Here is a 27721-nt window from a genome sequence, read left to right as displayed (position 1 = left end):
TTGAGATGGGGCAGCCGGACGGGAAACGCGGGCACACCGGCCGGGGGCAGGCGGCAGCAGAGCGACCCCCTCCTCGGCCGGGCCGTCCCTCGAGGGCGCGGGCGGGAGCGCGCAGGTAAGGGCCGCCGGGAGGAGCCAAGGACCGCCGGGTGGGCGGGGCCATGGGCGCCAGCCAATCACCGGCGTCTCCCGTGGGCGGGGCGGTGGCGTTGCCTGGGCGACGCGCTCCCGCGTCGGTGTTCGGAGGGCGGGGGGCTGGAAGGCGCCGACTCCTCTGCGCGGGCTCAGGGGCGTCCCGCGGCAGCGAACGCTGGCTCCTGCGGCCGCCTGGCGTCAGGGCGGGAGGACTCGGGTTCGCCGTTCAGCGGCCCTGGGAGTTCTTGTTATTTTCTTTAAAAAATTTGTACTCTTGGGGCTCCACCGGATTTCCCTTTTTTTCCGTAGTCTGCTCTACATCTGCTCTGCTGTTTATTCGATTATTCCTGTTTATCTTGGCCTCTCTCGCATTCCTTTATCTACCTACCCCTCTTCTCTTCCTAAGGCTAGCTCTGCTTTACCGTCTCCAGCCTGGCTGAACAGCCTTAATTAGTGCAAGCTTTTTTTTTTTTTTTTTTTTTTTTTAAACCTTTTTTCCTACTTCAGATGATTTCCTTTGTCTAGTTTTTCTTTTTTTTAAGATTGTATGTATTTATTCATGAAAGATGCAGAGAGGCGGACAGGACAAGCAGGCTGCATGCGGGGAGCCGGATGTGAGACTCTGGCATCACGCCCTGAGCTGAAGGCAGACGCTCAACCACTGAGCCACCCAGGCGTCCCTCTAGTTTTTCTTATTCCGAGTGTTTTTGTAAGACCTGAGTTAGTTCTCACGTCAATGTCTTAGTTCTCAAGTCAATGTCTCAAGTCAATGTCTGAAAGTAGATCATGATTTTTTTTTTTTTTTTTTTTTTTAAGATTTTATTTGTTCTTCATGACACACAGAGAGAGGCAGAGGGAGAAGCAGGCTCCATGCTGGATCCGGGATCTCGCCCTGGGCCAAAGGCAGGTGCTAAACTGCTGAGCCAGCCAGGGATCCCAGATCATGATTTATTTACAGAATATAACCTCTTCTTCTTTTTTTTAAGATTATTTATTTATCCTTCTTTTTTTAAGATTATTTATTTATTCTTTTTTTTAAGATTATTTATTTATTTATTCATGAGAGACAGAGAGAGAGAGAGAGAGGCAGAGACACAGGCAGAGGGAGAAGCAGGCTCCACGCAAGGAGCCCGACATGGAACTCGATCCCGGGTCTCCAGGATCACACCCCGGGCTGCAGGCAGCACTAAACCGCTGCGCCACCGGGGCTGCCCAAAGGTAATCTCTTCTTAAACTCAGCGAAGCCACCAGATTTGGGAGTTGGCATTCCTTGAGTGTTTGCTCTGTCTAAAGCTCAGGGGGATCCCTGGGTTTAGCGGTTTAGTGCCTGCCTTGCACCCACGGAGCGATCCTGGAGTCTCTGGATGGAGTCCTGCATCAGGCTCCCTCTGGCTGTGTCTCTGCTTCTCTCTCTGTGTGTCTCTCATGAATAAATAAATAAAATCTTAAAAAAAAAAAATAAAGCTCAGACAGGCACTACCATCCATGGTAGTTTTCCTTGTGACAGTCTCCTGAGGTGAGTACATCCCTAAACTGGTGCCCTGTGAGCTAAACAGCAGGCGTTTTCTGCTGCAGTTCTATGGGGTTCTTAAATTTTGTATTTGAATCATCAACATTTAAAAGTCAGGATATTTCACATATAAACCTAATTCTTTTCCTCCTTCTACTTCTTTTTCTTCTGGTTTCTTTTGAAAAATCTTCAAGAATTGACAATACTGAACCCCCAACTGCCCCCTTTGAACAAAATATGATTTCTTGAAGCCCCTGAAGCTCCTCCATGAATACCATCTGGCACCCAAGCCACTGGTCATCTATGGTGCTGCCTGCTTGCTGGAGGCGTTTTTGATCTATGCTTTCCCAGGGACCTTTCTGAAATCTTTTAGGGACTGCATTTCCCGCACAGTAAATGTGAAGACTCTTCCTCCTAGACCTGCTTGGTCCTAGAGCCAGTCCTGGAAGTATTTCCTCTCATCTCCAAGAAGAGGCTAAAGTCTGTCACATAGTAAGTGCTCAATAAATATTTTCTGAGTAGTTAAATCAATGTTGAGACTCCATTCGGTCTAGTTTTTTTTTTTTCAAGAGAATATTAAATCATTTATTGATTACACATGATAATGGACGATACACAAGCTTTAATCCCATCTATAATTTATTATCTGATACCATAATTCAATTTAGATATATTGCATAGGATGTGCCAACAATCATAATAACCAAATAAACTCCAGGACTTTGCTTGGGTGACCCTTTTAACGGTGAACTCCAGGTCACAACACATTAACTGTCAGTTCAACCACACCAAGGTTTGTGGAGACAATGGCTTCTGTGCCCAAGCAGGTTGCAAATTAATTTCGAGTGGAACCTGGCATCACCCTGATGGAATTCTAACTTCACACTGTTGGGGTAGTTTACCAAGATGGCTTCAGAGTAGACTAACTTTACACAGCACATTAAAAAAAAGACACATTTATTCAGCATCATGATCAGACTACTACATTTAGCAATCAGCAGCATGGGTGCAAAAAAAAAAATCTACATTAAAACCCTTTGTTGGAATGCTTTACACTTTCCACAGAACAGAAACTAAAATAACCTGTTATTCAATTAGTCGCAAATACAGTCCTCGAGTTTTTTGCCCATACACATGAGTACTGTCTAAAACATGTCTTCTTTGTAGCAGCTAGGCCCTGCCACCACTGTGCTTGGCTGAGTTCACAAATCTGTTGTACCCTGTAGCTTCCCTGTCACTTCTCTGGCTCTCCTCTCCTGCTAAGCTTTATTTCCTGGCAGTAATTAAAACCTTCTGCCACTACCATAGCTGCTGCTGCTGCTGGAACCGCCATAGCCACCTTGGTTTCGTGGTTTGGCAAAGTATTGGCCTCCACCACCATAGGGGCCAGAGCTTCTGCCTCCAAAATTTCCTCCTTTCATGGGTCCAAAATTTGAGGATTGATTGTTGTAATTGCCAAAATCGTTATAGCTTCCGCCACCTCCAAAGTTGCTTCCGTCATTACCAAATCCGTTATAACCATCCCCACTGCCACCGTATCCACCACCACCTCGACTGCCACCGAAGCCACCTCGACAACTGAAGTTCCCTCCATGACCAAAGTTGTCATTCCCACCAAAACCACCTCCCCGACAACCACCAAAGTTTCCAGAACCACTTTGGCCTCTTTGGCTGGACGAAGCACTAGCCATCTCTTGCTTCGATAGGGCTTTCCTTACTTCACAGTTGTGGCCATTCACAGTATGGTATTTTTGAATGACAATCTTGTCTACAGAGTCGTGGTCGTCAAAGGTCACAAAAGCAAAACCTCTCTTTTTGCCACTGCCTCGGTCAGCCATGATCTCAATCACTTCAATTTTCCCGTACTGTTCAAAATAATCTCTTAGATGATGTTCTTCAGTGTCTTCTTTAATGCCACGGACAAAAACCTTTTTCAAGTTAAGTGGGCACCGGGTCTTTGAGAATCTTCTCGGGAGACAGCCCTCTTTGGTTCCGCGACTCTTCCGTCCACCTTGTGCGGCCCAGCGTTCATGGCCGCGTCCACCTCCTCCACGGTGGCGTACCTGACGAACCCAAAGCCTCTGGAGCGCTTGGTGTTGGGGTCTCTCATTACCACACAGTCCGTAAGCGCCCCCCATTGCTCAAAATGGCTCCTCAGACTCTCATCGGTTGTTTCGAAGCTCAAACCTCCGATGAAGAGCTTCCACAGCTGCTTGGGCTCTTTGGGAGACTCTGACTTAGACATGATGGCGGTGGGAAGGGAGACTTTAATGATGCTTACTCGGCGGCGTCCAGGGGCAGAAAGCCATTTGGTCTAGTTTAGGTGACCCCGTGGTGGGATCTAAACTGCTGGGCTTCCCCAGTGTCCCTGAAAGTAGCCCCTTTTGTGTGGTAGAGAAACATTTGCCCAAGAATCAGGACACACACACTTTTTTGAGACTCAGGTCCTCCTGGAACTGCTGTGGCTGAAATGGCCTATGTCAGGAATGAATTCCCTTACTCTGGACGTTGGTCATGCTCCTTAATGGAGGACCATTCGCAGACTGAGTAGTTGATCTTTTTCCACAGCCCCCTGGGACTTCTCAGTTTGTAGTTCTCTGGCTTGACAATAGTATTGACTTTTGCTACAACTTTGGACATACCTCTTCACCTTGAGGATTAAAATGCCTGGAAATAATGACCAGAGACAAACTCCAAGGCTCTCATTTTTTTAAAGTATTTATTTAGTCAGGAGAGACATATATAGAGAGGCAGAGACACAGGCAGAGGGAGAAGCAGGCTCTCTGTGGGGAGCCTGTTATGGCACTTGATCCCAGGACCCTGGGCTCATGACCTGAGCTCAACCACTGAGCCACCCAGGTCTTCCCCCAGGCTCATATGTTTTGTTCCTCAAACTGACAGTAGAATAGATCAGAATCCTAAAAGATGTTTAACTCCAAAAGCAGAGTCACAAATTCAAAATGCTTCAGGGGTAAGGTGGGGACCAAATGCAGCAACGTGAGAGCAGATCCCGCACGTGGGGAATATGTGTCCAAGGTTGCCCGGTGTTCTGATTTTTCAAGAAAATCCATTTTATGAGAACTTTACTAATTTTTAAAAATATTTTATTTAGGGATCCCCAAGTGGCTCAGTGGTTTAGAGCCTGCCTTTGGCCCAGGGCGTCATCATGGAGTCCTGGGATTGAGTCCCATGTAAGGGGCTCCCTGCATGGAGCCTGCTTCTCCCTCTGCCTGTGTCTCTGCCTCTCTTTGTGTCTCTCACGAATAAATAAATAAAATCTTAAATATTTTACTTATTTGTTTGACAGAAAGAGCCAGAGAGCACAAGTGGGGGTGGAGGATGGCAGAGGGAGAGGGAGAAGCAGGCTCCCCTCTCGACAGGGAGCTCAATACCAGGACGCTGAGATCATGATCTGAGCCAAAGGCAGATGCTTAACCAACTGGGGAGAGGAGGTCTAGAAGAATCCGTGTGGTGCTGTGTCTTTTCAAGGTGTGGGGTCTGGGGCTGGGGGTAGGAGAACTCCATGCCAGTATTGGGGAGAGCCCAGAGGACCGGCTCATCGGCCTGGGGGCCTTAAGTGAAATCCAGGAACGTCTCCACGGAGACACCAGAAGCCCTGTGTGTCCAGGAGCATCGTGCCCCCTCCCCGGGTGGTGCCCTTCCTCCTGTGAGGACGGCTTCGATGCCCTCTTTGGAACGTCAAATGTCAGAATCCTCCACAGAATTTATTTTCCCGTTTTGTTGTCCCTGCTTTGCTGGTGCCACAAGTGAACGCCAGGTAGAGCGACCGTGAGCTGGCGGTGCGGACCTCGGGCTCGCCCGGTGGCCGAGGCAGGTGCAGCAGGGCCGGGGCCTCCAGGCCCGGAACCCTTGAAGCCGGGAACCCTGTAGGGCTGCAGCTGCGTGGGGAACGGGATCTGGGAGGGACTTCCTGTTGTCCCTAATCCCAGTCTCCACCTGGCTCCCCGGCCCGGTGCAGGCTGTGGAGTCTCCCTTCCTGGGGGCGGGGCCCCGCCGACCAAGCTGCCCCCTCCGCCTCCACCTCGGTGAGAGGGCCACGGGGCGGGGGGCGTGTGGATCCCGAGATCCACGCGCGTGGCCGGCTGGCAGGAGGGGCCGGGGTCAGAGGTGGAAGGCTTCAGGCTGGTGGGGAGGGAAGGGGGCTGGACCCAGGTTCAGGAAGGGGAGGGCACGGCCAGGCCCGTGAGCGGACGTGAGCGGCGGACCTGGCGGGAGGTTGCCGCCGCGGGCTGCTCTGTTTCTGGAGCCCAGGTGAGGCCGGGCCAGGCGGAGCGCAGGGTGCGTGTGTCCTGGGCCTGGGAGACAGTGGGGCCTCGATTCTCCAGCTGAGCCGCCTGTGACGGCTGCGGACACGCGCAGCACCTGTTTTGTGGGATCTCTGCAGACCTTTCAGGTGCAGCCCTGGCTCTCCCTAAGGGGGCTTCTCTGAGAAGCAGAGTTATGACTTAAGTGATAAAGGGGACAAAGCAAGATAGCATTCTGTCCAGTGAGGAACCAAAAAACCTCAGAGAGAGTGAGCGAGGTCACTGGAAGGCATCGGGGAGGCTTTATTTCTAATCAGGACCAAGGATGGGTCTGGTCCTGCATGGGGATCTTCACGTTGCTTCCGAGGTGCCCAAGAGAGGCTGGCTGATTTCTTCCTCTTCTTCCAGGCTTCTGGCCAGAAGCTGGAGACGGCTTGGCCAACAAGTGGGAGAAACGACCCAGCCGTGCTTTCTACCTCTGAGATAGAAATGTCTGCAGACGGCAGAGGCACCCGGGCCACCCAGGACAAGGAGAGAGCCCGAGAGGTATGGACGGGGCGCTGGGTGAGGGATGCATACCCCGGAAGGAATTGGAGCAGGAGCAGATTTTCAAGACAAGGTTTCTAGGCCAATGGGAGAGTTAGGCTTGCCTGGGTGCAGGGCTGGTGGATGGGCTTGTGGGAGGTGTTGAAGAGCTGGTGGTATGACAGGAAATGCCTTCCACCCGGGAATTGACAGCTATCAAACTGCTTTGCTTTGCCTGGTGAGCCAAAGGCTACCAGAAATAGCAAGGAGGTACGTGGGGGTCCTCCTGGTGAGGGTGCTCTCTGAACAGTGCCCAGAGCACACAGGGAAGCCCCCATCTACCCTCCCTTCTGCCTAGGACCACCCCCTCCCCTCTCTCTGGGTCTCAGCACCTAGGCCTTCCCATACCTGTTGCCCATGGGTGTGATTACAAACTGCGCGGGGACCAGGGCCACTGGGCTTGGAATCAAAGGAATATGAATCAGCTGCAGCCAGGTGTGTGACCTTGGGCAAGTCCCCTGGCCTCTGGGAACCAGGTGTGTCATGTATAAAATGTCTATCATACATCTGCTGTTCTCACCTGTCTCATCCAGGAGGTTGGGAGGCTCTGAGAAGGTAATTATTGTAACACATAAAATAACATGCACAGCCCCTAGAACCTAGGTTAGAGAAACCTATGGCACCTCAACTAGTATTTCCAGGGGCTGTAAGTTCAAACACACATCAAGTGCAGGTCTTCCCCGACTTACAATGGGGTTACAACCAGAAGTCAAGAATGCATCTAACATGCTAACCTACTGAGCATCACAGCTTCATCTCGCCTACTCAGACGTGCTCAGGACACTTACAGCAGCTTGCGGCTGGGCAAAATCACCTCACACAAAATCTATTCTATAAAAGAGTGCTGAGCATCTCATGGAATGTACTGGACGCCATACTGAGAGAGAAAAACAGAATGGCAGGAGAGATAGCCCTGGTCAGTCTGCCGGTCACCGACGTTCATGACCACGGGACTGACAGAGCCGTGGCACCTGCCGCCCGGCAGCCCCAGGGACAACCGAGCCACACACCGCCAGCCCGGCAGAGGAGACTGTTGCAAAGTTCGAAGTACGGTTTCTAATGAGTGCGTGTCACTTCCGTGCCATCGTGAAGTTGAAAGCCGGTTAAGTTGGGCCGTTGTAAGTCAGGGACCGTGTGTCTTAGTTGTCCTGTATCCGTACCAGAGAGGCACAAAGGGGTGTCCACACTGTTTCCTTTCCCTTCCGTGATGCCTTTGTAGACTGACAGCTTCAGAGTCCCTGACATTCTTTGCTGCTGTTTGGTTCTGTCAGCTTACACGGTAGCATGGTAATGATTACTGGCACCACTTTGTTTATCCAGAATGTTCCAGTGCACAGCTCTTTGTCACAGCTTATCTGTGCGTGAGGCAGAGCAGCTGGGTCTCGGAGGCTGTCTGGCCCAGGGGGCTCCCAGGCACTCCAGCTCCTGGTCTAGGGTCCTTCCCTTGGAGACCCTACTGTAGATGGAGCTCAGGGGGCTGGACAGAGACGCCTGGCCAGTCCCTGTGCTGTGGATGGCAGTGAGGCGTCCCCAGGGGCCTCCCCGTGTAAAGGAAGTGACTTTCCCCAAACTGAAGAGGTTTCTGGGAAGGCAGTGCCCACTCCAGGTTCAGCAGCGAGTGAGGGGCTGGCCTGGATTTGAGTCCTGGTTGCCTGAGTCTGTCCCGGGGACCCGGAGCTGAGGCTGCTGTGAGGATGCAAGGACCAGGGGGGAGGACCCTGGAAGTGCCCTTGTGCTGGGTGGTGCCGGGCATGAGCCAGGAGGTTTTCCTTCCGTCAGACCCAGGTGGGCGCAGGTTTGGGCACGGTTAGTGGTACCCTTGGGCTTTTTTCTTTTTTCTACAAACCCCAAAACTCCCACTTCTGAGACCAAATTGGGTCAGCCTGGAAATGGCCCAAGGCCACATGCTACCTCCCACCATCTTCAATGGTGGCCCTGGAGTTGACTTGTGAGTCACCTTGAGTTCCAGTTCCTGCTGAGCACTCGCGGGCCCTGTGATCTTCGGCCGTTGTCTCATCTCTGAGCCTGAGTGTGTCAGTTTCCTGTGTCTGTGTAACAACCAGAATTTATTCCCAGTTCTGGAGGCCAGAAACCCCAAATCAAGGTGTTGGCAGGGCCTCCTCCCAAGACTCTAGGGGAGGACCCTTCTGCCTCTCAGCATCTGGTGGCTCCAGGTGTCCCTTGGCCTCACTCCAGCTCTGCTGCCATCTTCATGTGGCTTTTTCTGTGTTTCTGTGTCTTTTCCTCTTATAAGGACACTAGTCATTGGGTTTAGGGTCTGGTCTAAATGCAGGATGATTTCATTTCTAGATCATTAACTAATTACATCAGCAAAGACCTTTCCAAATAAGGTAACATTCTGAGGTTTTGAGCAGGCCTGAAATTTGGGGGGACTCCATTCAATACATGGCACTTGATTTCCTCAATGTTTTTTTTTTTTTTTTAATTAAAAAAATTATTTTTTTACAGATTTGGGAGGGCATGAGCAGGGTAGGTGGGTGGGGGAGCAGAGGGAGAGGGAGAAGCAGATCCCTTGCTGAGCAGGGACTCCCATGTAGGACTTGATCCCGGGACCCTGGGGATCACGACCTGAGCCGAAGGCAGACACCTAACCCGACCGAGCCACTCAGGCACCCGGTTTCCTCAATGTAAAAGAATAACAGTCCACACTTCTGTGGGAGGCATGAGGCTGGAATTGAGAAGGAGCATCTGCTCCGTGGGCACCTGGCCAGCCTGCCCCTGGCCTGGCCTTGAGCCTTCTTGCCCTCCCCTGCTGCCCCAGCTTGTGGAGGTGAACTAGAGATGTGTGGGCCCCCATGACCAGCAGAAGGAAGCAAGGCCAGTCCTTCAAGCTGTTCATTGCATTTGGGTGTGTGTGGCCATCCTGGGTGTTGGCCCCAGGACCTCAGGTGGGGAGCTAGGCTGTGTCTCCTATTCTCTGCCCAGGTGCTGATGGGGGCTGTCATTCCTAGGTTCCAGGTCATGGGCATCCTTGTCAAGAAATGCTCTCTGAGTCAGAGGAGACGGTGCCTTTGGGAGCTGCTTGGGACTCACCCCATATCAAGATGGAGCCGGAAGAGCCCCACCCTGAGGGTGCATTGCAGGGGGACGGGGTACCAGGAGTGCCAAGCTGGGTGTCCCTAAGCCAGGGCTCTAAGGAGAAAACTCTTTTCCTGCCTAGTGGAGGTGAGGAGAGGGATGGAGAGGGACATTTCGAGAGGCACTTTCTCGGGTGGCAGCTGTGGGGAAAGGCAGAGGCTCGCAGCATAGGTAGAGAGGGCACGAGCTCTCTGGCCATGGAGATGCCTGGATGTCTACCCACCTGCCCCTCAGAGGCCGCTCCCGCACAGCCTCAGAGCCTGCTGACCCTTTTCTTGGGTCAGGTCGGGGGTGGAGTTTGAAGCAGCTGTGGTGTCCCTGGTGAGCCAGGCCCGAGTCCCCTCAGGGGAGCAGCGGGGCCCAGCAGGATGAGGTGGCCTCCCTGAGGACCTCTTTCCTCTCTCAGCCCTCCCCTCCCCCCAGATCCCTGTGCTTTCTCGGGAGGAGAGGACCAGGGACCGGCAGATGGCTGCGGCACTCCTCAGCGCCTGGTCCCAGGTGAGTGTCCCTGCTCCGGTGTGAGGCTGGAGCAGGAGCAGAGGGGTGTGGGGGAACCGCATCTCCGGCTGTGGATCACCCTGTGGATCCTCGTCTGGGTCTGAGCACCGGGCCCAAGGGAGGGGCCAGAGGGGAACGTGCTCAGAGAGCCTGAGCTTTGCCTGTGGTGCCCAGAAAGGACCCTTGGCTTTGTCTCTTGTCTTCTGTGGTACACAGCTGCCTGGGCGGCTGTCCTGCTTCACCCTCGGACTTGACGACAGGCCTCACTCTTGGTCCGCAGCGGGTTGGGGGCCAGGGGGCTCCCCTCATCCTGGAGCCATCGTGCCCCGTCAGGGTGTTCCGACATGTCCTGGAGAGTGGGCATTTTGTGTGGTTTCAGATGCCGGTGACCTTTGAGGATGTGGCTCTGTACCTCTCCCGGGAGGAGTGGGGGCGGCTGGACCACACACAGCAGAGCTTCTACAGGGACATCCTGCAGAAGAGGAACGGGCTGGCCTTGGGTAAGGGCCCGAGAGGTGCTGGTGGTGGCCACCTCCTGAGGCCCGAAGCCAGAGGGAGGCCGTGTCTCCGTCACCTCCTCCTCGCCTTCCGGGGCTTAAGCTCCTTCTCATTGTTCATCTGGGCCACTCTGTTCTGTGCTGACATGGGAACCACCAGCCAGGGGTGGCTGCTCAGCACTAGAAATGTGGTTGGAGCTACCAAGTTTATATTTTATTTTGTTCTAATTGGCTCAAGTTTGAATTGCCATAGCCCCATGTGGCTAGTGGCCGCTGCATCCGGCAGTGCTGACCTAGAGGTCCTGCTCCTCGGTCCCACCGTCCTGCTCCTCAGAGCCCCACCTGAGAGGCGTCTGTCCAGAGAGCAGGGGCTGCCTGCCGGGGCTGGGGGGTACTGGTGCCAGCTAATGTTCCCAGGCCCCCGGATCCTGAGCTGTCACATCCACCCCAGGGGGCCTTGTTTCTCGTGGTAAGTAAAGTCCCAGCACCTTGACTCCTCAGTTTCAGACTCTGGTTTTGTTGGCAGAATTTAGGAGGTCTTATGGACAATTGCTGGTGTTCATTCCTTCATTGCCATTCATTTACACGTCCTGTCTGTCTGTCCGTCCGTACACACCAGGGGCACACTTGCTAGCCCAGGGGAGCCGGGGGCTGGTCACTCTACCCTTGACTTCGGGGGTGGGCCTCAGAGGGCAGTTCACTCCTTTAATTATTTGCTCACCACCCATCATTAGCACTCCCTAGGGCCCAGGCCAGCAGGTCTAGGCAAGTCCTGGGAAATTAGAGGGAACTTAACATCCATTTGCAGCCCGACAGCAAGCCTCACAAATGCCCTAAACTCACTGCTGGGTCCAGGGTATTCTTTCCCTCCCACAGGGCGTGGGTCAGGGCATGGAACCTGGGCCCCACTGCTTTCTTGCTGACTAGACCAGAATCCCCAGGCCCTGGCCCCAGGGGACTTGGCCAGTGGGCCATTGGTCCTTGACTTTGGGGTGGTCTGCACCCCCAGCCTCTTACCCCAAACCCCCTTCGCTGGGCTTCTTCCACCCACTGTCCCTCCTCCAGGAGTCTTTTTTGCTCGTGGTCTGGGAAGATGCAGGCCTGGGAGACATTGCTGGGCCCGCTGCCAGGGGCCCATGTAATGGAAGGGGGTTTGTTGGCAGCTGACCTCACCAGCCCTCTCCCTTTACTCCTGGTGCTCGCTCAGGGAAATGAGATGGAGCCCCTCAGGAGACTGTGTCTGGCAGTCAGCCTGCAGTGTGCTTCCTAGAGAGAGGTGGACACCTGACCCCAAGTGAAGTAGCTCATATAGTTTTACCCCATGTTTGCAGAGCTCTCTCCCCACTTTTCCCTCTTCACGTGGCGTTTCCTGCTGTACAGCATCTCCTGTCTCTTTTTGGCCAGGATTTCCCTTCAGCAGACCTTTTTGGACCTCCCAAGGACAGGGCAAGGGTGAGGCCTCGAGCTCGTGCCAGCAGATGGGAGATGAGGAGGAAGAGAAGACAGGTACGTGCAGAGGTGGCAGGTGGGTGGGTGCCATGGCATGGGGGTGCTGTGGGGTGCCCCTTGTCAGCATGGCTGTTTCGCCTGGGGCACAGACACGTGGCCCTGCCAGGCGTAGGGCTGCCAGCTTCCTGTCCTCTGCAGCGAGTGGCTTTTACTTCCGGGATCCTCGCTCTTATCTCCATTTCCAGAATTACCGTGGGTCCCTCACGAAAGTCTCTCTCTTGCTGGAAACCCTCTCTCTCCAGGAGCCTTTGAGGTGGGGAAGGAGGAGCCGGCCCCGTCCCTGGCAGCCTTTGGGGAGGTGAAGTCTTTCAGAAGCAGGGTGGGGAGAGCCCAGGGGGATGTCCTGCAGTGCGGGCAGCAAGTAGGCAGCGGCCAGAGCTCCGGGCCAGCCAAAGACGATGGGCAGCCAGGTCCCCCAGAGGAGAGACAGGCAAAACCAGCCCCACCTGATACCAGCCTCACAAAAGCCCAGGAGGGCCGCCTCCCCCCAGAGAAACCCCGAGAGGGGCGGACGGGCACCCCTGAGAGCAGCGAGGAGGGCCTGACCCCTGACGGTGACGCCAACAAGAAGACTTACAAGTGCGAGCAGTGCGGCAAGGGCTTCAGCTGGCACTCCCACCTGGTCACCCACCGGCGCACGCACACGGGCGAGAAGCCGTATGCCTGCACGGACTGTGGCAAGCGCTTTGGCCGCAGCTCACACCTCATCCAGCACCAGATCATCCACACGGGTGAGAAGCCCTATACCTGCCCCTCCTGCTGGAAGAGCTTCAGTCACCATTCGACGCTGATCCAGCACCAGCGCATTCACACGGGTGAGAAGCCCTACGTGTGCGACCGCTGTGCCAAGCGCTTCACCCGCCGCTCGGACCTGGTCACCCACCAGGGCACCCACACGGGTGCCAAGCCCCACAAATGCCCCATCTGCAGCAAGTGCTTCACGCAGAGCTCGGCCCTGGTCACCCATCAGCGCACCCACACCGGGGTCAAGCCCTACCCGTGCCCTGAGTGCGGCAAGTGCTTCAGCCAGCGCTCCAACCTCATTGCTCACAACCGCACGCACACGGGCGAGAAGCCCTACCACTGCCTCGACTGTGGCAAGAGCTTCAGCCACAGCTCACACCTCACGGCCCACCAGCGCACCCATCGTGGTGTCCGGCCCTACTCCTGCCCTCTCTGTGGCAAGAGCTTTAGTCGGCGCTCCAACCTGCACCGGCACGAGAAGATCCACACGACAGGGCCCAAGGCCCTGGCCATGCTGATGCTGGGGGCAGCAGGGGCTCTGGCCGCACCCCCACCTGCTCCCACTTAGGAGGCCGGGAGGGGGGGCCAGCATGGGGGAGGCGCAAGGGCAGCGTGAGAGGGGGTGTGGGAAGGGAGTGGGAGGTGCTGGCATGGGGTGGGGCATGGCGACACAGGAGCTAGGGTGAGGCGCAGGCTCACGAGGTACGAATTAAAGGCCTTGGAATTCCCACCACCGCTCATGCTCTGTCTCGTGGGGCCCTGGTGGTGAGTCCAACCTGGGGGGCTCCTGGGGCAGCCGTGTCAGCATGGCTGAGGCATCCCTTAGTCACCGCTTGGGGGTTGATACTCTCCTTCCCAGCCCTGACCTGACTTGGGGCCATTCCAGAGCATCTGTATCACAAGCAGACGCTTCTGGGCAAAGAGGTTTCCAAACCTGAAGCCAACCAGCCACTTCTGAGGCCATGGATCCCCCTGGAGGGGTGGTCCGGTGCTGCGGCCATCAGTCTTGGTCCTCTGGCATTGCCTGAGCCCAGGACCCTCTGTTGGCTCTTCTGTTTGGGAGCTGGAGCAGGGCTGAGCCCTCCCCGTCTCCTGTCACAGGCACTGGGAGCCTGTTTTGTGACTGGACATTTTCTGTGTGTTTCCAATGGGGCCCGGCCGTAACCCAGTGAGGATTCCTCCCTTACCAGGGACCACCGTCCCTTCTGGTGCCTTCTGAGGCTGCTGCCACCTCCCTCTGCTACTTCTCACCCCATTGGCCACTTTGTACATGTCCTTTATAATTTGCCCTACCTGCCCCTGTCTGGATCTTTTACTCTTAGCCTTTTGCTTTTTGACCTCTGTAGCTATTTTCCATTCTCTTTTTTTCCTCCCTGGGGAGGAATGGGCTCAGCCTGCTTATTATCCAGGATTTGCAGCTCAAATTTCAGTTCTGACACCAACTGACCTTGGGGACATCTGCATGAGGGAGGCTGTTGAAACTCCACCTGCCTCCCTGGATCAGGGGGCCCACGGGGTGGCTCAAACAAGGGAGGGGATTGACAATAGTAATAGCTGACAGTCGAGCAGCTGCCCTGCCGGGCATGCGGCCAAGTGCTGTGGATATGTCACTTCTGATCTCCACAATGCTGAGCAGTGGACTCCGTCCCGGTCCTATAGATGAGGAAGCAGCTGAGAGGCCCAATAACTTAGCCAACAACCAGACAGCTGGAAGGTGGGTGCAGGTCCAAGAATTTCATGGTGTCAATCCCCCAGATTCCATGCACTCCGACAACTCCTGTTATGAGGTAGGGCTGTCTAAAAAGAGCACAACAGGCCGTAGACTGAGCCTTCAGGGGGGCTGGACTCCGCTGGAGATGGCGTCAGGGAGCAGGTCATCAGCCAGGTGCCAGAAAGCTGCTGACTAGCGGGAGCCCAGGCAAAACTTGGTTGTGTCTGGGAGGTCTCCGTGGGATCTGGGATTGGGTTGCTGGCAAGACTGAGTGAATTAGATGGCTCTTTCTTGAAGAGGTGAGAAAGAAAGCTGTTTTCTCCCTTCAGCTTGTCTTCATGGCTCCCATCACTCAGAAATGGGATTTCTCTGCTTGGCTCAGTGTAAGGGGCTGAGGGGGACTTGATCGCATAAAGCAAGCCTGCTGCTCTCAGGAGCTTGAGATGAAAGAGAGGCGGGAAGGACACTTGTTAAAACGGTACTGGGAACTTTTTTTTTTTTTTTTTTTTTTGAACTTTGGTACTTGGTGCAAGCTTAGCACAGAGTACTTACTTGCACAATGGGTGTTTGCTTCCTTGGTCTTTCTGGCCACTGTGCCAGGTCTTAAACCACTTAGAGACCTGTGGAATGAGCCAGGGGATCATTTAAAGACTCCACTCTGGCCTCTGAGAAACTCAGAGACCTGGAAAAACTGTTTCCCATTTTCATGGCACCAGAGGAACATTATTCCGAGGGCCCCGTGGGTCTCAGTCCACCTGTCTCTAGAGGCCCGTCTCTAGAGCCCCATCCAGAAGTCACCATTCTGGGACAGAGCGGGTGAGAACGTTTTAGGAGTGGTACTTGGCAGTTTAGAAAACGTCTAACAAGAGAAACCAAGACTGCAGAGGTAGTGGAGGTGTCGTGGAAAGGCCTGGCGAGGCTGACCTGGCTGGGCGGGGGACGCCCGGGAAGGGCTCGGCGTCTCTGGCCTGCTTCCTCCCGGCTTCTGGGCCTCGGGGAGCCCCACCCGGATGCTCACCGTTCGCCTGCCCGGGAGGGCAGAGGTGGGACTAGCCCCGCGGAGTGCCCACCCTCTCGGAGCGGCCCCAAGGCACGGCCCAGGCCTGCCCTCCCCGGGCCGGGGTTGTCTCCCCAGCTAGGGGGAGACTCCGCGGGTAGCACGGCCGGGACGGGGTTGGGAGAGCTGGTTTGGAGGGCCAACCTCGCTGGGTGGCCTCGCAGCGCGGAGGGTGGGGTTCCGGAAGCCCCGCCCACCAGCGCTGCCCTTAGCCAATCCGGTGTCTGGGCGGGGCGAGGGGCGGGCTCCAGCGGAACCGACCCTTTACGTTCCCTTCTCTCCTCTCCTACTCAGCGCGGTTGCCTGGCAACATCCGAACTGGTCCTCTTCAACGCTCCCCTTTATCCGCTCTTCCGAGCTGGACTCCTTCACAGCCGGCCCTGGGCCTACCACAGAGATGCCGAACCTCCCGCGTTCCTAGAGAGGGCGCGGGCGGGGGCCCCGGCCGGAGCCGCTTCCGGCTTCCAGCTCCCAGCTCGGGTGTCTCGCGGCTGGCGGGAGGCTGGGAGCTCGGGCCCGGCCGCCAGCTGCGGCCTCTGCCCTGGAGCTCGGGGGCTCCGGGACACCTGCCGCCGGCGCCCTGGCACCTTCCGAGGCCAGGGAGCGGGGGGAGGTAGGTAAAGGCCGGGAAACGTTAGGTGGAGGCTTCGCTGCATTCACTCCTTCGCTTTTCTTTAATTTTTTTTTTTTTTAAAATTTATGGTAGCCATACAGAGAGAGAGAAGAGAGAGAGGCAGAGGGAGAAGCAGGCTCCATGCAGGGAGCCCGACGTGGGATTCGATCCTGGGTCTCCAGGATCGCGCTCTGGGCCAAAGGCAGGCGCCAAACCGCTGCGACACCCAGGGACAGGGTATCCCTCCTTCGCTTTTCAAATACAAAATGAATGCCTGCTTTACAGGTTCTTTGCTAAACGTCGAGGAATACGCGATGCCAGAGCCAGACGGGATCCCTGCCCGCACGGGGTTCCGGCCTAGTGAGGGAGACCGCCGAGCCCGTGAGTGGCACAAACACTGCTCTCAAGTAGTGACAGGTACCGGAAGGAACGGAGCGGGGAGGCAATGGAGCCTGTTAGGAGCGGACTGTCAGAGGACCCCGCTCAAGGCGGGAGCATTAAGCCGGGACTTGGAGAATGACAAGAGGCCATTTTACAAGGATTTGGGGACAACCTTCCAAGCAAGGGGAGCAGAGTGAATAAAGACCCTGCCACGAGGAAGAGACTGATGTGCCAGGAGCTAAAATGACACCTCCGGTGGGAGGGAAGGGGGGAGGTGACCTAGGCCACTTGCCAGGGGCTATGGTCTGGGGTTTCTCCTTGGTGTACGGCAGAGGATCGAGGAAGGGAGGTTATGAGAATGCTCCAACTTCCCTCATCCTCATTCTCCTCAGCCAGCCTGTGATGTGTGGCCTGCACCTCTGTCACCTCCTGGAGCACCCCAGTTTTTCTGTTCTCAACTGACAAAGGTTGAGGCTAGTTGTGAAGATTAATACCACAACCCGATAGGCCACTGACCAGAACAATTTGGGCTCAAATCTTCACGGGAAAGTGGAAAAATGCCTAGAAGGCCTAAATTCTGCAGCCTCTCATGCCCATTAGGATGCTCCTGTGGGCATGTCCCTGTGACAGGTTCCTGGCAATGCGTAACTCCCTGGGACGAACTGCTCTTTATTGAGCACTTCCTATGTGTTAGGAGTTCTGGGCTAAGTGGTCTACATGTCTTCCTCATTTATTTAATCCTTTTTTTTTTTTTTAAGATTTTATTTGAGAGAGAGTACAAGAGCACGAGTGAGGGGGAGAAGAAGAGGGTGAGGGAAAAGCAGACACCTCGCTGAGCAGGGAGCCTGATGTGTGGCTCCATCCCAGGACTCTGAGATCATGATGAGCTGAAGGCTGATGCTTAACCAACTGAGCCACCACCCAGGCACCCCTCATTTATTTAATCCTTATAACAACCCTGAGAGACAGTGGATCACTTAGGATTCAATTCAACTATGAAAGCAGAGATCCAAAATAGGATCTTAACCAAGGTGTAAGTGCATTTCTCAAGATAATATGTGCAGGTGGGCTGGAAGTAGGCAGCCTTATGTCAGGACTGGTATGGCAGGCCTATCCTACAAAGTCAACAGACCCCCAGGCTCTTCCTAGCCTACTGCTCCACCACCATTAAAGCACCATCCTATGATCCCAAACAAAGAAGATTTAACCACACATGCTGATTTTTAACATTTTAGTTAAATGGGAATGCTATGTACACTTTTATATTAAGAAATTTGAAGTTGTAGATGAAAGGGATGATTTCCTAGAAAAACAAAAAAACTATCAAAATTTAGTCAGGAAGACATGGAAGTTCTCCATGGGAGAAATTATTAAAAAATATATTTTTATGTCCTATTCTTTTTTTTTTTAAAGATTTTATTTATTTATTCATGAGAGACACACACAGAGAGAGAAAGAGAGAGAGAGGCAGTGACACAGGCAGAGGGAGAAGCAGGCTCCATGCAGGGAGCCCGATGTGGGACTCAACCCCTGGTCTCCAGGATCACGCCCTGGCAGAAGGCAGCGCTAAACCGCTGAGCCACCCAAGCTGCCCTTATGTTCTATTCTTAATGAAAAAACAAAAAACAAAACCTCATAGGCAGCAATGCTAGTGTGTACATTGGTTGTAATGGAAGTCTGAAATAACAGTGGCTTAAACATGGTATCTATTTCTCACATCACTGCCTGCATATAAACCTGGAGCTAGTTTGGTGGCTTCACAATCATCAGGAATCCAGTACTTTCTCTCTTACTGCTTTGATACCTCTTTGTTACTCATCTGCATGTTCCCTGCCACAATGTCCAAATTCCTGCTAGCAGCTAGGGAAAAAAGAATAGGAAGCAGGACCCATCCTTTTCTATGTAAGATACATACATCATGTCTGGTCACATGTCATTGCCTTCAATTCAATTACATGGCCATACTTAGCTGCAGAGAAGCCTGGGAAAATATGCTTATTCTGAATCGCCATGTGCCTATTGAAAAATTCTTATTGTAGAAGGAGAAAACTGATATTGGGGGAACAGCTGGTAGTCTTTCTGTTGCAAATGGGAATAGATGCTCCTTAATACAGGCAATAGATATATATCAGAGAAAAACAATGGGCAACTGTAGACCATTAAAAGTATTTTCAGGGCAGCCTGGGTGGCTCAGTGGTTTAGCGCCACTTTCAGCCCAGCACCTGATCCTGGGGACCCGGGATCGAGTCCCACGTCAGGCTCCCTGCATGGAGCCTGCTTCTCCCTCTGCCTGCATCTCTGTCTCTCTCCCTCTGTGTCTCTCATGAAAAAATAAATAAAATCTTAAAAAAATAAATAAAAGTATTTTCATTAACCAAGACAGTGATGCCTTCTGTTCTCAATTTTTAACATTGTTTAGAGAGTTCTGGACTAAGAAAAATAATGAGTATAAATCCTAAAAATGAGTATAAGTTTCCCAGAAAGGAAATTTTGACTTTTTCATTATTTACAGATTATAGTTCCTAGTTAGAAAAATAAACTAAAATGCTTTCAGAAAGAAAAGAAAGTGGGTGCCTGGGTGGCTCAGTCAGTTGAACATCTGCTTTCTTTCTGCTCAGGTCATGATCCCAAGGTCCTGGGATGGAGTCCCACGTTGGGCTCCCTGCTCAGCGGGGAGTCTGCTTTTCCCTCCTCCCTACTCGTGCTCTCTCTCTGTCTCTGTCTCTCAAATATATAAATAAAAATCATTTTTTAAAAAGTGTTATTGGGTGGTCAATGTAATTGTATACAAGTAATTTGCCCTATACCAGCAGTACCCAGTAAAATATATGGTAAGTGTACCAGCTATTAATTTGTTTCGCAGCCCCCAATATATTTTTTTGTCTGGTTTTGTGATATTAGAGCTTGTAGACCTCCTTAGCTCGCCAACTTGATGTTAGCCTTTGCCAATAGAGGGCGATGGAAGAACACTAAGTCTACACCTAGCAGAAGGGACTTTTTTCAGGTTCCTTTTCGCTTGTGCAGTTTTCCACCGGCCGGTAGAGGGAGGGGAGGGAGCCCAGAAACATTCACTCCAGCAGTCTTCACAGAACAGTTTTGACACAAGCCCTCCAGCAAATTGTTCAAGCAAATGTTGGAAGGTGGGTATTTGTATAAATGATCTACAAATACAGAAAAAAGGAAACAATATAAATGTCCAAGAGTAAGGAACTTTAAATAAAATATGGCACTTCCATGCTATGGGAACTATGTGGTCTGCAAAACAGATACCTTTTATTTATACACGGTGCTATGGAAAGCAATCCTTGATAGACTTTTGAATCATCAACAAAACACTTATATAGAAATATTGCAGACTTACATTAGAAATATCCATAGATGTAGGAGTGTAAGAACAGATTAAAACAATGCTCACTTCTTTTTTTTTTTTTCAAATGAGTAATTTTTTGTTTGTTTGTTTGTTTTTAATTCATGAGAGACACACACAGAGAGAGGGAGAGACACACGCAGAGGGAGAAGCAGGCTCCATGCAGGGAGCCCGATGTGGGACTTGATCCCAGGACTCCAGGATCAGGCCCCAAGCCAAAGGCAGACGCTCAACCGCTGAGCCACCCAGGGATCCCCAACAATGATTACTTTTTAAAATTTTTTTTATTTATTTATGATAGAGAGAGAGGCAGAGACAGAAGCAGGCTCCATGCACCGGGAGCCCAAGGTGGGATTCAATCCCGGGTCTCCAGGATCGCGCCCTGGAGGCAAGGCGCCAAACCGCTGCGCCACCCAGGGATCCCCAATGCTCACTTCTGAATGGCCTTATTAGAAATATTTTTTACCTCCTGTTTTCTTTGCCTTCAGTTAGTCGATAAATACTGTGCCGGGCACAAATCCAGGTGCTAGGAGTAGGGCAGTGAAAACACTGACCTCACGGAGCTTATAGTCCAGTACTAGGGGACAAATCTTACACAAGGATGTCAGGTAATGATGGAGAAATAAGGAACAAGCATGACGGGGGTGCTGTTTACATAGGGTTAGCGAAAACCAATTGGAGGGAGCGACGTTTGAGCAGATCGAGGGTGTTAGCCTTGTGGGTATAGACAGCTTCATCATTTTCCACAGTTTACTCGTTTTTTTTTTTTCTCCACTAGGCATGCAATGCTTGCATAATCAAAACAAATCACGAGAGCTCTTGGTTTCAGGAATGGATCCGGAGTCTCAGATCCGCAAGTAGAGAGGCAGAGTGTGGGTGCAAGTACAAATGCCTGGGAAGGAGAACCCAGAGCTGCCCAGCCGCAGGGACCCCGCAGTCCCGCAGACGAGGCTGCCGGTGGGAGAGCGGGGTGCGCCCCGGGGTCAGGGTATCCGCGGGCCGTGTCCTGCCGCACGACCCCGACCAGCGCTGCGCTCGGCGGCGTAGAAGGGAGGCTCCGCGACCCTCACTGGACTGCATTTCCCAGGAAGCTCCGAGCCCCGCTAGGAGCCGCTAGGGACTTCGGCGAGGGCGGGACCTAGGAGGCTAGAAAGGAGTCTCCCGGGCCCGAGCCGCGCCGGCCTCTGGTCTTCCTCCCTCCACCCATTCGAAGGCAGAGTCCGCTTTCAGCAGATCTCTTCCGGCGGATCGGGCAGTCTACTCGTGGCTGGGCCAGACACCGTCTCGGCCCACTCGGCCAACCTCCGCTTGGCCTTTTCGCCTGTCACCCGCCAGGAAGGCGGAGAAATCTGAAAGATCGAAGTCCAGACGCAGAACTCAGCTCGGGGTCACAGGTGTGGAAGCGCGGGGAGCCGCTGCCTCCTGATTGGCCAACTCTGGGGATTCTCCTCGTTCATTGGCTATTCCTCGGACTCAGTGGGCAGCAGCCTTCTGGGGCATGTAGTGCGAGTGCTGGCTGCGGCGCATGCGCCGTGCTGTTTCCCGGCGAGCCCCGCGCGGACTTCCGGCGCAGGGACCTGGTGGCGGAACCAGGAACGCTTGGGCTGCTGTGGGCGGTGTGTATCCCGGGGGCGGGACCGGCGACGCGGGCCGCCGAGCTCTGCTCTCGAGCGCGGGGCTCCCGGCGTCCGCAGAAGGCGCCCGGAGACAGAGGCCGGGGGCGGGGGGGGGCCGCGCGCTGCTGGGAAGAGCCGCGGGGGGGGCGCCTGCGCTCGCCCAGCCCGCGCGCCGCCGCCTCTCAGCTGCGCGCAGGCGAGGCTGCTGGGGTCGGAGCGCGGGGCTCCGGACCGGTCCGCCGTCCCGCCCGCCGCGTCCTGCCGAGCGACCCTGGTGAGTCCCCGGCGCTCTCCGAGCGGAGCCTTCTCCTCGGTCACTGGAGGATGAGAACGGAGCGCGTACCTTTCGGGGGTGTTGTGAGGCGTGGAAGAATAAAGTAAAGCAGGTGCTTAGCGCGTGGGAGAGAAGGACTGCAAACCAACCCGGTGCCTCACCCAGGTACCTGTTAACCTGGAGCGCGTCCACCCCGTGGAGTCTCCCAGAGCGGCCAATGAAGAAGCATTGTTAGGCAGAAAAGCAAGATACAAAATAGTGCGTGCAGGAGGACCTCATTTACGTAAAACACACAAAAACACTTGGTTTTCCCCGTTTTTGTAGATAAATTTTCAGTAAATGGACAGGGAAAAGTCCAGGAGGTCACATGTCCTACTGTTCACGGGAGGTTGCAGCTGCATTTGGAAGGGGGTTTCTATTTTACGTGTTTCTGTATTGTTTAAATCCTCTCACCTTATTAAAATTATAATGCTCTATGTCACTTTTTGTTGGAAATAAAGAGCAATTAAAGGAAATTTCAAAATACATGCTTTTCAGGACTATTGTAAGGAGTAGCAACGTAGAGTATAAGTGTGTCATTCATACCTACCTGTGGATAAATGGCTTAGCTGGTGTCTGTGAGCTCTTTGCTGACACCCCAGGGCCAAGATGTGTTTTGGAATTCCGAAATTTTCTAACTTGAAGAAGCTAATACAGCACACATGGCATATCGAGTGACCCCACCAGCAGAATCTGCAGCAGTTCTCAGTAATCAAATGTATTAATTAAACTTTTTATTGAAGTGTAGTGCACATACAGAAATACACATGGTAAGTATAGCTCGGTGAATATTTCCAAACAGAAGAAACACATAAAAGTTTTTGCTGTAAAACATATGAACATGAAATTAAATGAGATAGTGGAGATCATAAATATGCTCACATCAGTAGGCCAGGGAATAAATATGCCTACATCAGTAGGCCAGGGAGTAAAAACCTGGGAGTTTTGGATTTCAGAGCTGAGGATAAAGGGCTGTAGCTGGTGTGGGTAAAGAGCTTGTCATAGGAGTGAGGCATTATGGGAGAGCCTAAAAAGACTTCAGGGCCAAGAAAGGACAGGAGCAGGCTGGCTGGTGTTTGTTCATGTACTGCCCCCCCTCCTGCTTTTTGCTCTTTCCCCAGGAATGCGTGTCCAGATGCCCACCCAGCTGCCACAGGGGATCCCTCTGGGAGACTGAAGGACTGGCTCCCAGGCCCGGTGAGGCCAAGCAGTCCTGAGCTTTAGGCCAGGGGAATGGCAGCCCCCCCGGAGTCTCAGGAGGAGGCCCCTGGGGAGGGAGCAGGTCTGCTGATCGTGAAGGTGGAAGATTCTTCCTGGGAGCAGGACTCTGCCCATCAAGAAGACAGCAGGGATTCTGAGGCCTGCCGCCAGCGCTTTCGGCATTTCTGCTATAGGGACGTGGGTGGGCCCCACGAGGCCTTCAGCCAGCTCTGGGAGCTCTGCTGCCGCTGGCTGCGGCCGGAGCTTCACACCAAGGAGCAGATCCTGGAGCTGCTGGTGCTGGAGCAGTTCCTGAGCGTGCTGCCTGGAGATGTCCAGGACTGGGTGCGGGAGCGGAGTCCGGGGAGTGGCGAGGAGGCCGTCGCCCTGGTGGAGGTCCTGCAGAAGCAGCCAGTGAAAGCCCAGTGGCAGGTGAGGAGCCCCTCCCACACCCGGTGGCACCTGGGCGACACCTGGCTGAGGAGCGGTGGCCGTCTCCATAGAAACAAGTCCTCCAGGGATGGTGGGATGCAGGGCCACAAGGAGCATCAACAGGAGCACATCATGACAGGTGTTGCCTTTCTGAGCGACCCTGTCCAAGTGACTCTGGTTTCTTTTTGGAAGGGCCTTGGAGGGTGGCAGCAGGACCAAAGTAGGCATGCTCCAGAAAGGCACTTTTAGCGCCACACAGCTTCTGCAAATATTTTTTTTATGTTCTGCTGTAGACCAGGCCCTGGGGATACAATGATATGTGTAATGAGAGCAGCAGAGTGGGTGTGAGAAGGTAGCTGTCCACGGGAACCCTGTTCTCGGGGCACTGGATTCTTGACACTTGGGGAGGTGCTAACGAGCGGCTGGCGTGTGGAGGTCTGCCCTTGGCATGGAGGTCTGTCCCCACACGCTCTTACTAAGTGGCTCTGTGATTTTGGCCTTTGGGATCTGTTCCTGCCTCATGCTTGATCAGGGACTATCCTTGGGCACACGGCACTGCCTGGTGTCACATTCTCGGGATTTTTCTGGGACCCCATGTTCTCCTTCCCCACCCCCCTACATCCTGAGGGACGTGTCCTGTGTCTCCTTCCCAGGGATTAAGCTCTGTCTCCCCCATCTGGTCTCGGTGCTGATGAGCATGTTGTGGTTCCTGCACAGGAAGTACCCTCAGAGGAGGTGGAACCTGAGGCTACAGTCCAGGGATCCCAGGCCAAGGGGCTTCCCATGAAGGTGGGGGCACGGAGCTGGCCACCTGTACCTTGGGAGCAGCACAGCCCTGGTGGTGAGTAAGCTTGTAGGCCACAATCACTGGGCAGAGGCCTGGTTCCTTCCTGGGCATTGCCCTGTAGTAGGAAGGCCATGTGTGTTCTAAGAAGCCTAGGAATGTGTGTGTGTGTGTGTGCGCATGTGTGAGGTCTCACTTCTGGCCTGGGCTGGCCTCTGTGAGGCTCTGTTCTTTTCCCTCAGCCCTGCTTCCTGCTCTTAAAGAGGGGAGTGCCAGAGGGCCAACAGATACCTGCTTTGCCTCCAAGGTCCACGTGAGTTACAGTCCACTTGTCCCCTCCGAGGCCCTCGGAGCTGTTGAGTCCCACAAATGGACCTTGTCTTTTCATCAAGAAAAGTGCCTTTTCCACCCACCCTGGTCCTGCCTGAACCCATCCTGGTCTCCATCCCAGCCCCCTCTTCCTACCCATGGCTGCCTGGGGGAGTCCAGAGTGGCAGTCCTGAGCCAGGTCATTGTTTTTTTTAACCCCATTCTAGGGACCTGTGACATTTGGAGACATTCCTTTCTATTTCTCCCGGGAAGAATGGGGATCTCTGGACCCTGCCCAGAGGGAACTCTTCTGGGACATAAAGCGAGAGAACTCCCGGAATGTCACCCTGGGTAAGCAGTGGGTGCAGACAGGACCCTTGGGGGTCCCAGTGACAGAGGGTGGGCTCAGGCAGGCCGTACACCGAGTCTTCCTACCCCCTACTTAGGTGGCTCAGAAGTGGGCTTTCACTGGGTCTTTTCAAGAGCCCTGGATGATTTTTCTTTGGGTTAATGTTCGTTTGTCTTTGCCCATAAGAGTGTGTTACCATATCATGGGCGCTTGCAACGTGCCAGCACTGTGCTGAGCTCGCAAACGGGCATCTTCTTGTGATTCTCACAACCTGCTGCATAGAAGGGTTGTCCCCGTTCACAGACGAGAGATCAGAAACTCAGAGGGGTCAATGGACACTGGAGGGGCTGAGCCAGGACTCTGTCTAGACAGTGGTTGTGAGGAGAGGTGCTGACAGTGAGAACACCTGCTGTCTGTGCACTGAGGCCTGGGCCCTGCTCTTCGGAGGCCACTCCACTCTAGAGCCTCTCTGAGCACCCATTTGGAGATTGTCTTATTTAATCTGCATGACCCAGTGGGAGGGCTAGGATCCTTCCCTGTCCAAATCTGCCCTTGAGTTTAGGGGACAAGAGCTTGTGGGGTGAGAATAGCCACAGAGGCTGAACCCATGTGGGTTCTCGGTTTTGTGTAAGAAATACTGGGAGTTTGGCTACTTTACGAACTACCTGAATGTGTTCCTCTTTGGACTTTGAATAGCCAAGGTTCAGAGGGTGGGACATTGGGTGCCAGTGTGGCCCCGCCATGGGTGGGGGAGGGTTAGGTGTATCATTAGTGCCTGTGGGGCAGGATCGGCCCAGCTGGACCCCTTGCCACTGCCTCTGAAGTGGTGCTCTGCTGGCATTTTATCACATCCCTGTTTTACGGATAAGGAAACTGAGGCTGGGGTGTGTGCAGCTCAGGGCTTTCGGAACCTGAGTCTTTTTTTCTGCCTCGCCCCAGCTCTGGTCCCAGAACCCAGTGGAACTGAAGAGGCCGCCCCCTCTCGGCTTGCAGGTTTGGGGCTCAAGAGCCAAGGCCAGCAGGCTGGGCTGGAGGAGACAGCGGCATCTGCAGGCCAGGCCGGCAGCAGCAGCAGTGGCAGTGGGCGCGGGGACGTGACTGTGTCCTGGAGCCCCAAGGAGCAGCTGGAGGCCTGGGAGGGTGAAGCCCGGCCGGGGGCGCCCCTGGCCCGTGCTGCGGGGGCACGGAGGGGGCGGCCGCCAACCCGCCGGCGACAGCTGCGGGACCTGGCAGCGGAGAAGCCACACAGCTGCGGCCAGTGTGGCAAGCGCTTCCGCTGGGGCTCGGACCTGGCACGCCACCAGCGCACACACACGGGCGAAAAGCCTCACAAGTGCCAGGAGTGCGGGAAGAGCTTCCGCAGCTCCTCGGACCTGGTGCGCCACCAGGGCGTGCACACGGGCCAGAAGCCCTTCTCCTGCTCACAGTGCGGCAAGAGCTTCAGCCGCAGCGCCTACCTGGCCGACCACCAGCGCATCCACACGGGCGAGAAGCCCTTCGGCTGCAGTGAGTGTGGCAAGAGCTTCTCGCTGCGCTCCTACCTGCTGGACCACCGGCGGGTACACACGGGCGAGCGGCCCTTCGGCTGCGGCGAGTGCGACAAGAGCTTCAAGCAGCGCGCCCACCTCATCGCCCACCAGAGCCTGCACGCCAAGATGGCCCAGCCTGTGGGCTGAGGGCTGGCAAGGGCCCTGCGGCCCACAGGGGTGCTAGGCTAGGCTTGGGTCACCTCAGGGCGCCGCGGCCGCTAGCTTCCATCCCGGCTGCCTGCCCGCCTGCACCCATGCCTGGCACACACTCCAGAGTGGAAAGCCCCAACCACCTCATGGCCATTCCTCTTCTGGCTTCATGAAGCCCCAGCACATTCCTGGCCCATGGCCTCTGCGTGGGAGGAAGGCTGGGGCACCAGGTTGGGGTGAGGACTCTGGCAGGACTGGGGTCCCCTGCCCCCAGCCTTGCTTGGCTCCTCTGCTCCCTGCCTGCCCTGTGGGCTGAGTCTGTGGGCCTGGTCCTCTGCCCTGCCAAGCTGTGCCTTCTGGTGGGTGTAGAGGACGGGCCTTGACCTGCAGGTTGCTGCTGGGCCCTGGGAGGGATAGCCCATCTCTGTGAGGATCTGGGTCCTGGGTGTGGCCACAGGGGCTTTCCGGCCACATCCCCTCCCATTTCCAGGCCATGACCACTTTGCCCCGTCTGGAGACGTGGAAACTGCCTAACTCTGCTCTTAGCTGACTTGCCCCCAAGTTAGTCCCAAAGAGCAGCCCCCTACTGATCTGGTGATGGTGGTGGTAGCTCTGGGGACTGGAGTCTGACACCGAAGACCAAGGGCAGGGCTGGCAGAGGCTGGCTGCTCCCTGGGGCTCCTCTCTCCAGAGGTGTGGGGTTTGTGATACTTAACACTAGCACTCTGTCAGCGGTTAGTCGCTGGTTCCTTAAGCACTGCATTCCATGGTGCCCTCTGCGTTGCCGGCAGATTGGCATCCCCAGGGACAGACCACAGGCTCTCCCGAGGAGCTCCGCCCTGCTGGTCTCAAAAGGGCAGCAGAGGACTTTGAATAAATATGGAAACTTCCTCTGGGCTGTGCTGTTGTTTATGTGGTTGCTGGGCCAGGGCCCTGGTATTCAGACCTCTCTGCCTCCTGGTTCAGTAGTCCTGGTGGCACTGGTGCTGGGTGGTCACCAGGTGGAGCCACATTCTTGGCTTCCAGGTTGGCTGGGCCCCTAAGGACAGCCGGGAGTCTCAGGACTCT

At 54.5% G+C, this 27721-nt stretch overlaps 2 protein-coding genes across 13 annotated transcripts; both read left to right on the top strand.

The window, feature by feature from the left end:
• The first annotated feature begins 12 nt into the window (after nucleotides 1-12).
• LOC112909067 (zinc finger protein 213) lies at nucleotides 13-27543 on the top strand. Of its 12 annotated transcripts, XM_025984833.2 has the most exons (8): nucleotides 5558-5691; nucleotides 6319-6456; nucleotides 9468-9681; nucleotides 10001-10092; nucleotides 10472-10592; nucleotides 11994-12095; nucleotides 12284-13344; nucleotides 26216-27542. In XM_025984833.2, the coding sequence occupies exons 2-8, from the start codon at nucleotides 6400-6402 to the stop codon at nucleotides 26648-26650; spliced, it is 2082 nt and encodes a 693-aa protein (XP_025840618.2). In that variant the 5' UTR covers nucleotides 5558-5691; nucleotides 6319-6399; the 3' UTR covers nucleotides 26651-27542. The 12 variants fall into 12 exon arrangements, with proteins under 12 accessions (XP_072607497.1, XP_025840621.1, XP_025840618.2 ...); XM_072751396.1 differs by lacking the exons at nucleotides 5558-5691; nucleotides 26216-27542 and adding an exon at nucleotides 13-115 and having other exon boundaries at nucleotides 12341-13572; XM_025984836.2 differs by lacking the exons at nucleotides 5558-5691; nucleotides 26216-27542 and adding an exon at nucleotides 27-115 and having other exon boundaries at nucleotides 12284-13572.
• LOC112908992 (uncharacterized) lies at nucleotides 13433-17251 on the top strand. The gene is made up of 3 exons (XM_025984664.2): nucleotides 13433-13454; nucleotides 15375-16223; nucleotides 16509-17251. Exons 1-3 carry the CDS (start codon nucleotides 13433-13435, stop codon nucleotides 16799-16801), a joined length of 1164 nt encoding a protein of 387 aa, XP_025840449.1. The 3' UTR covers nucleotides 16802-17251.
• Nucleotides 27544-27721: the final 178 nt, after the last annotated feature.

Source organism: Vulpes vulpes, chromosome 3 (genome assembly GCF_048418805.1).
Source record: "Vulpes vulpes isolate BD-2025 chromosome 3, VulVul3, whole genome shotgun sequence".
NCBI lineage: Eukaryota > Metazoa > Chordata > Mammalia > Carnivora > Canidae > Vulpes > Vulpes vulpes.
Note: the sequence above shows the minus strand (reverse complement) of the source record. Positions and strands in the feature narration are given on the sequence as shown.

Excerpts from the sequence above, each read along its gene's own strand:
- LOC112909067 (XM_025984833.2), top strand. The coding sequence starts at position 6,400 with ATGTCTGCAGACGGCAGAGGCACCCGGGCCACCCAGGACAAGGAGAGA. Across the intron at positions 10,093-10,471 it reads TCCTCAGCGCCTGGTCCCAG|ATGCCGGTGACCTTTGAGGA; the intron begins GTGAGTGTCCCT and ends GTGTGGTTTCAG. Across the intron at positions 12,096-12,283 it reads TGAGGAGGAAGAGAAGACAG|AATTACCGTGGGTCCCTCAC; the intron begins GTACGTGCAGAG and ends CTCCATTTCCAG.
- LOC112908992 (XM_025984664.2), top strand. The coding sequence starts at position 13,433 with ATGGGGGAGGCGCAAGGGCAGC. Across the intron at positions 13,455-15,374 it reads GGGGGAGGCGCAAGGGCAGC|AACGTTTTAGGAGTGGTACT; the intron begins GTGAGAGGGGGT and ends AGAGCGGGTGAG. Across the intron at positions 16,224-16,508 it reads AGGCCAGGGAGCGGGGGGAG|GTTCTTTGCTAAACGTCGAG; the intron begins GTAGGTAAAGGC and ends CCTGCTTTACAG.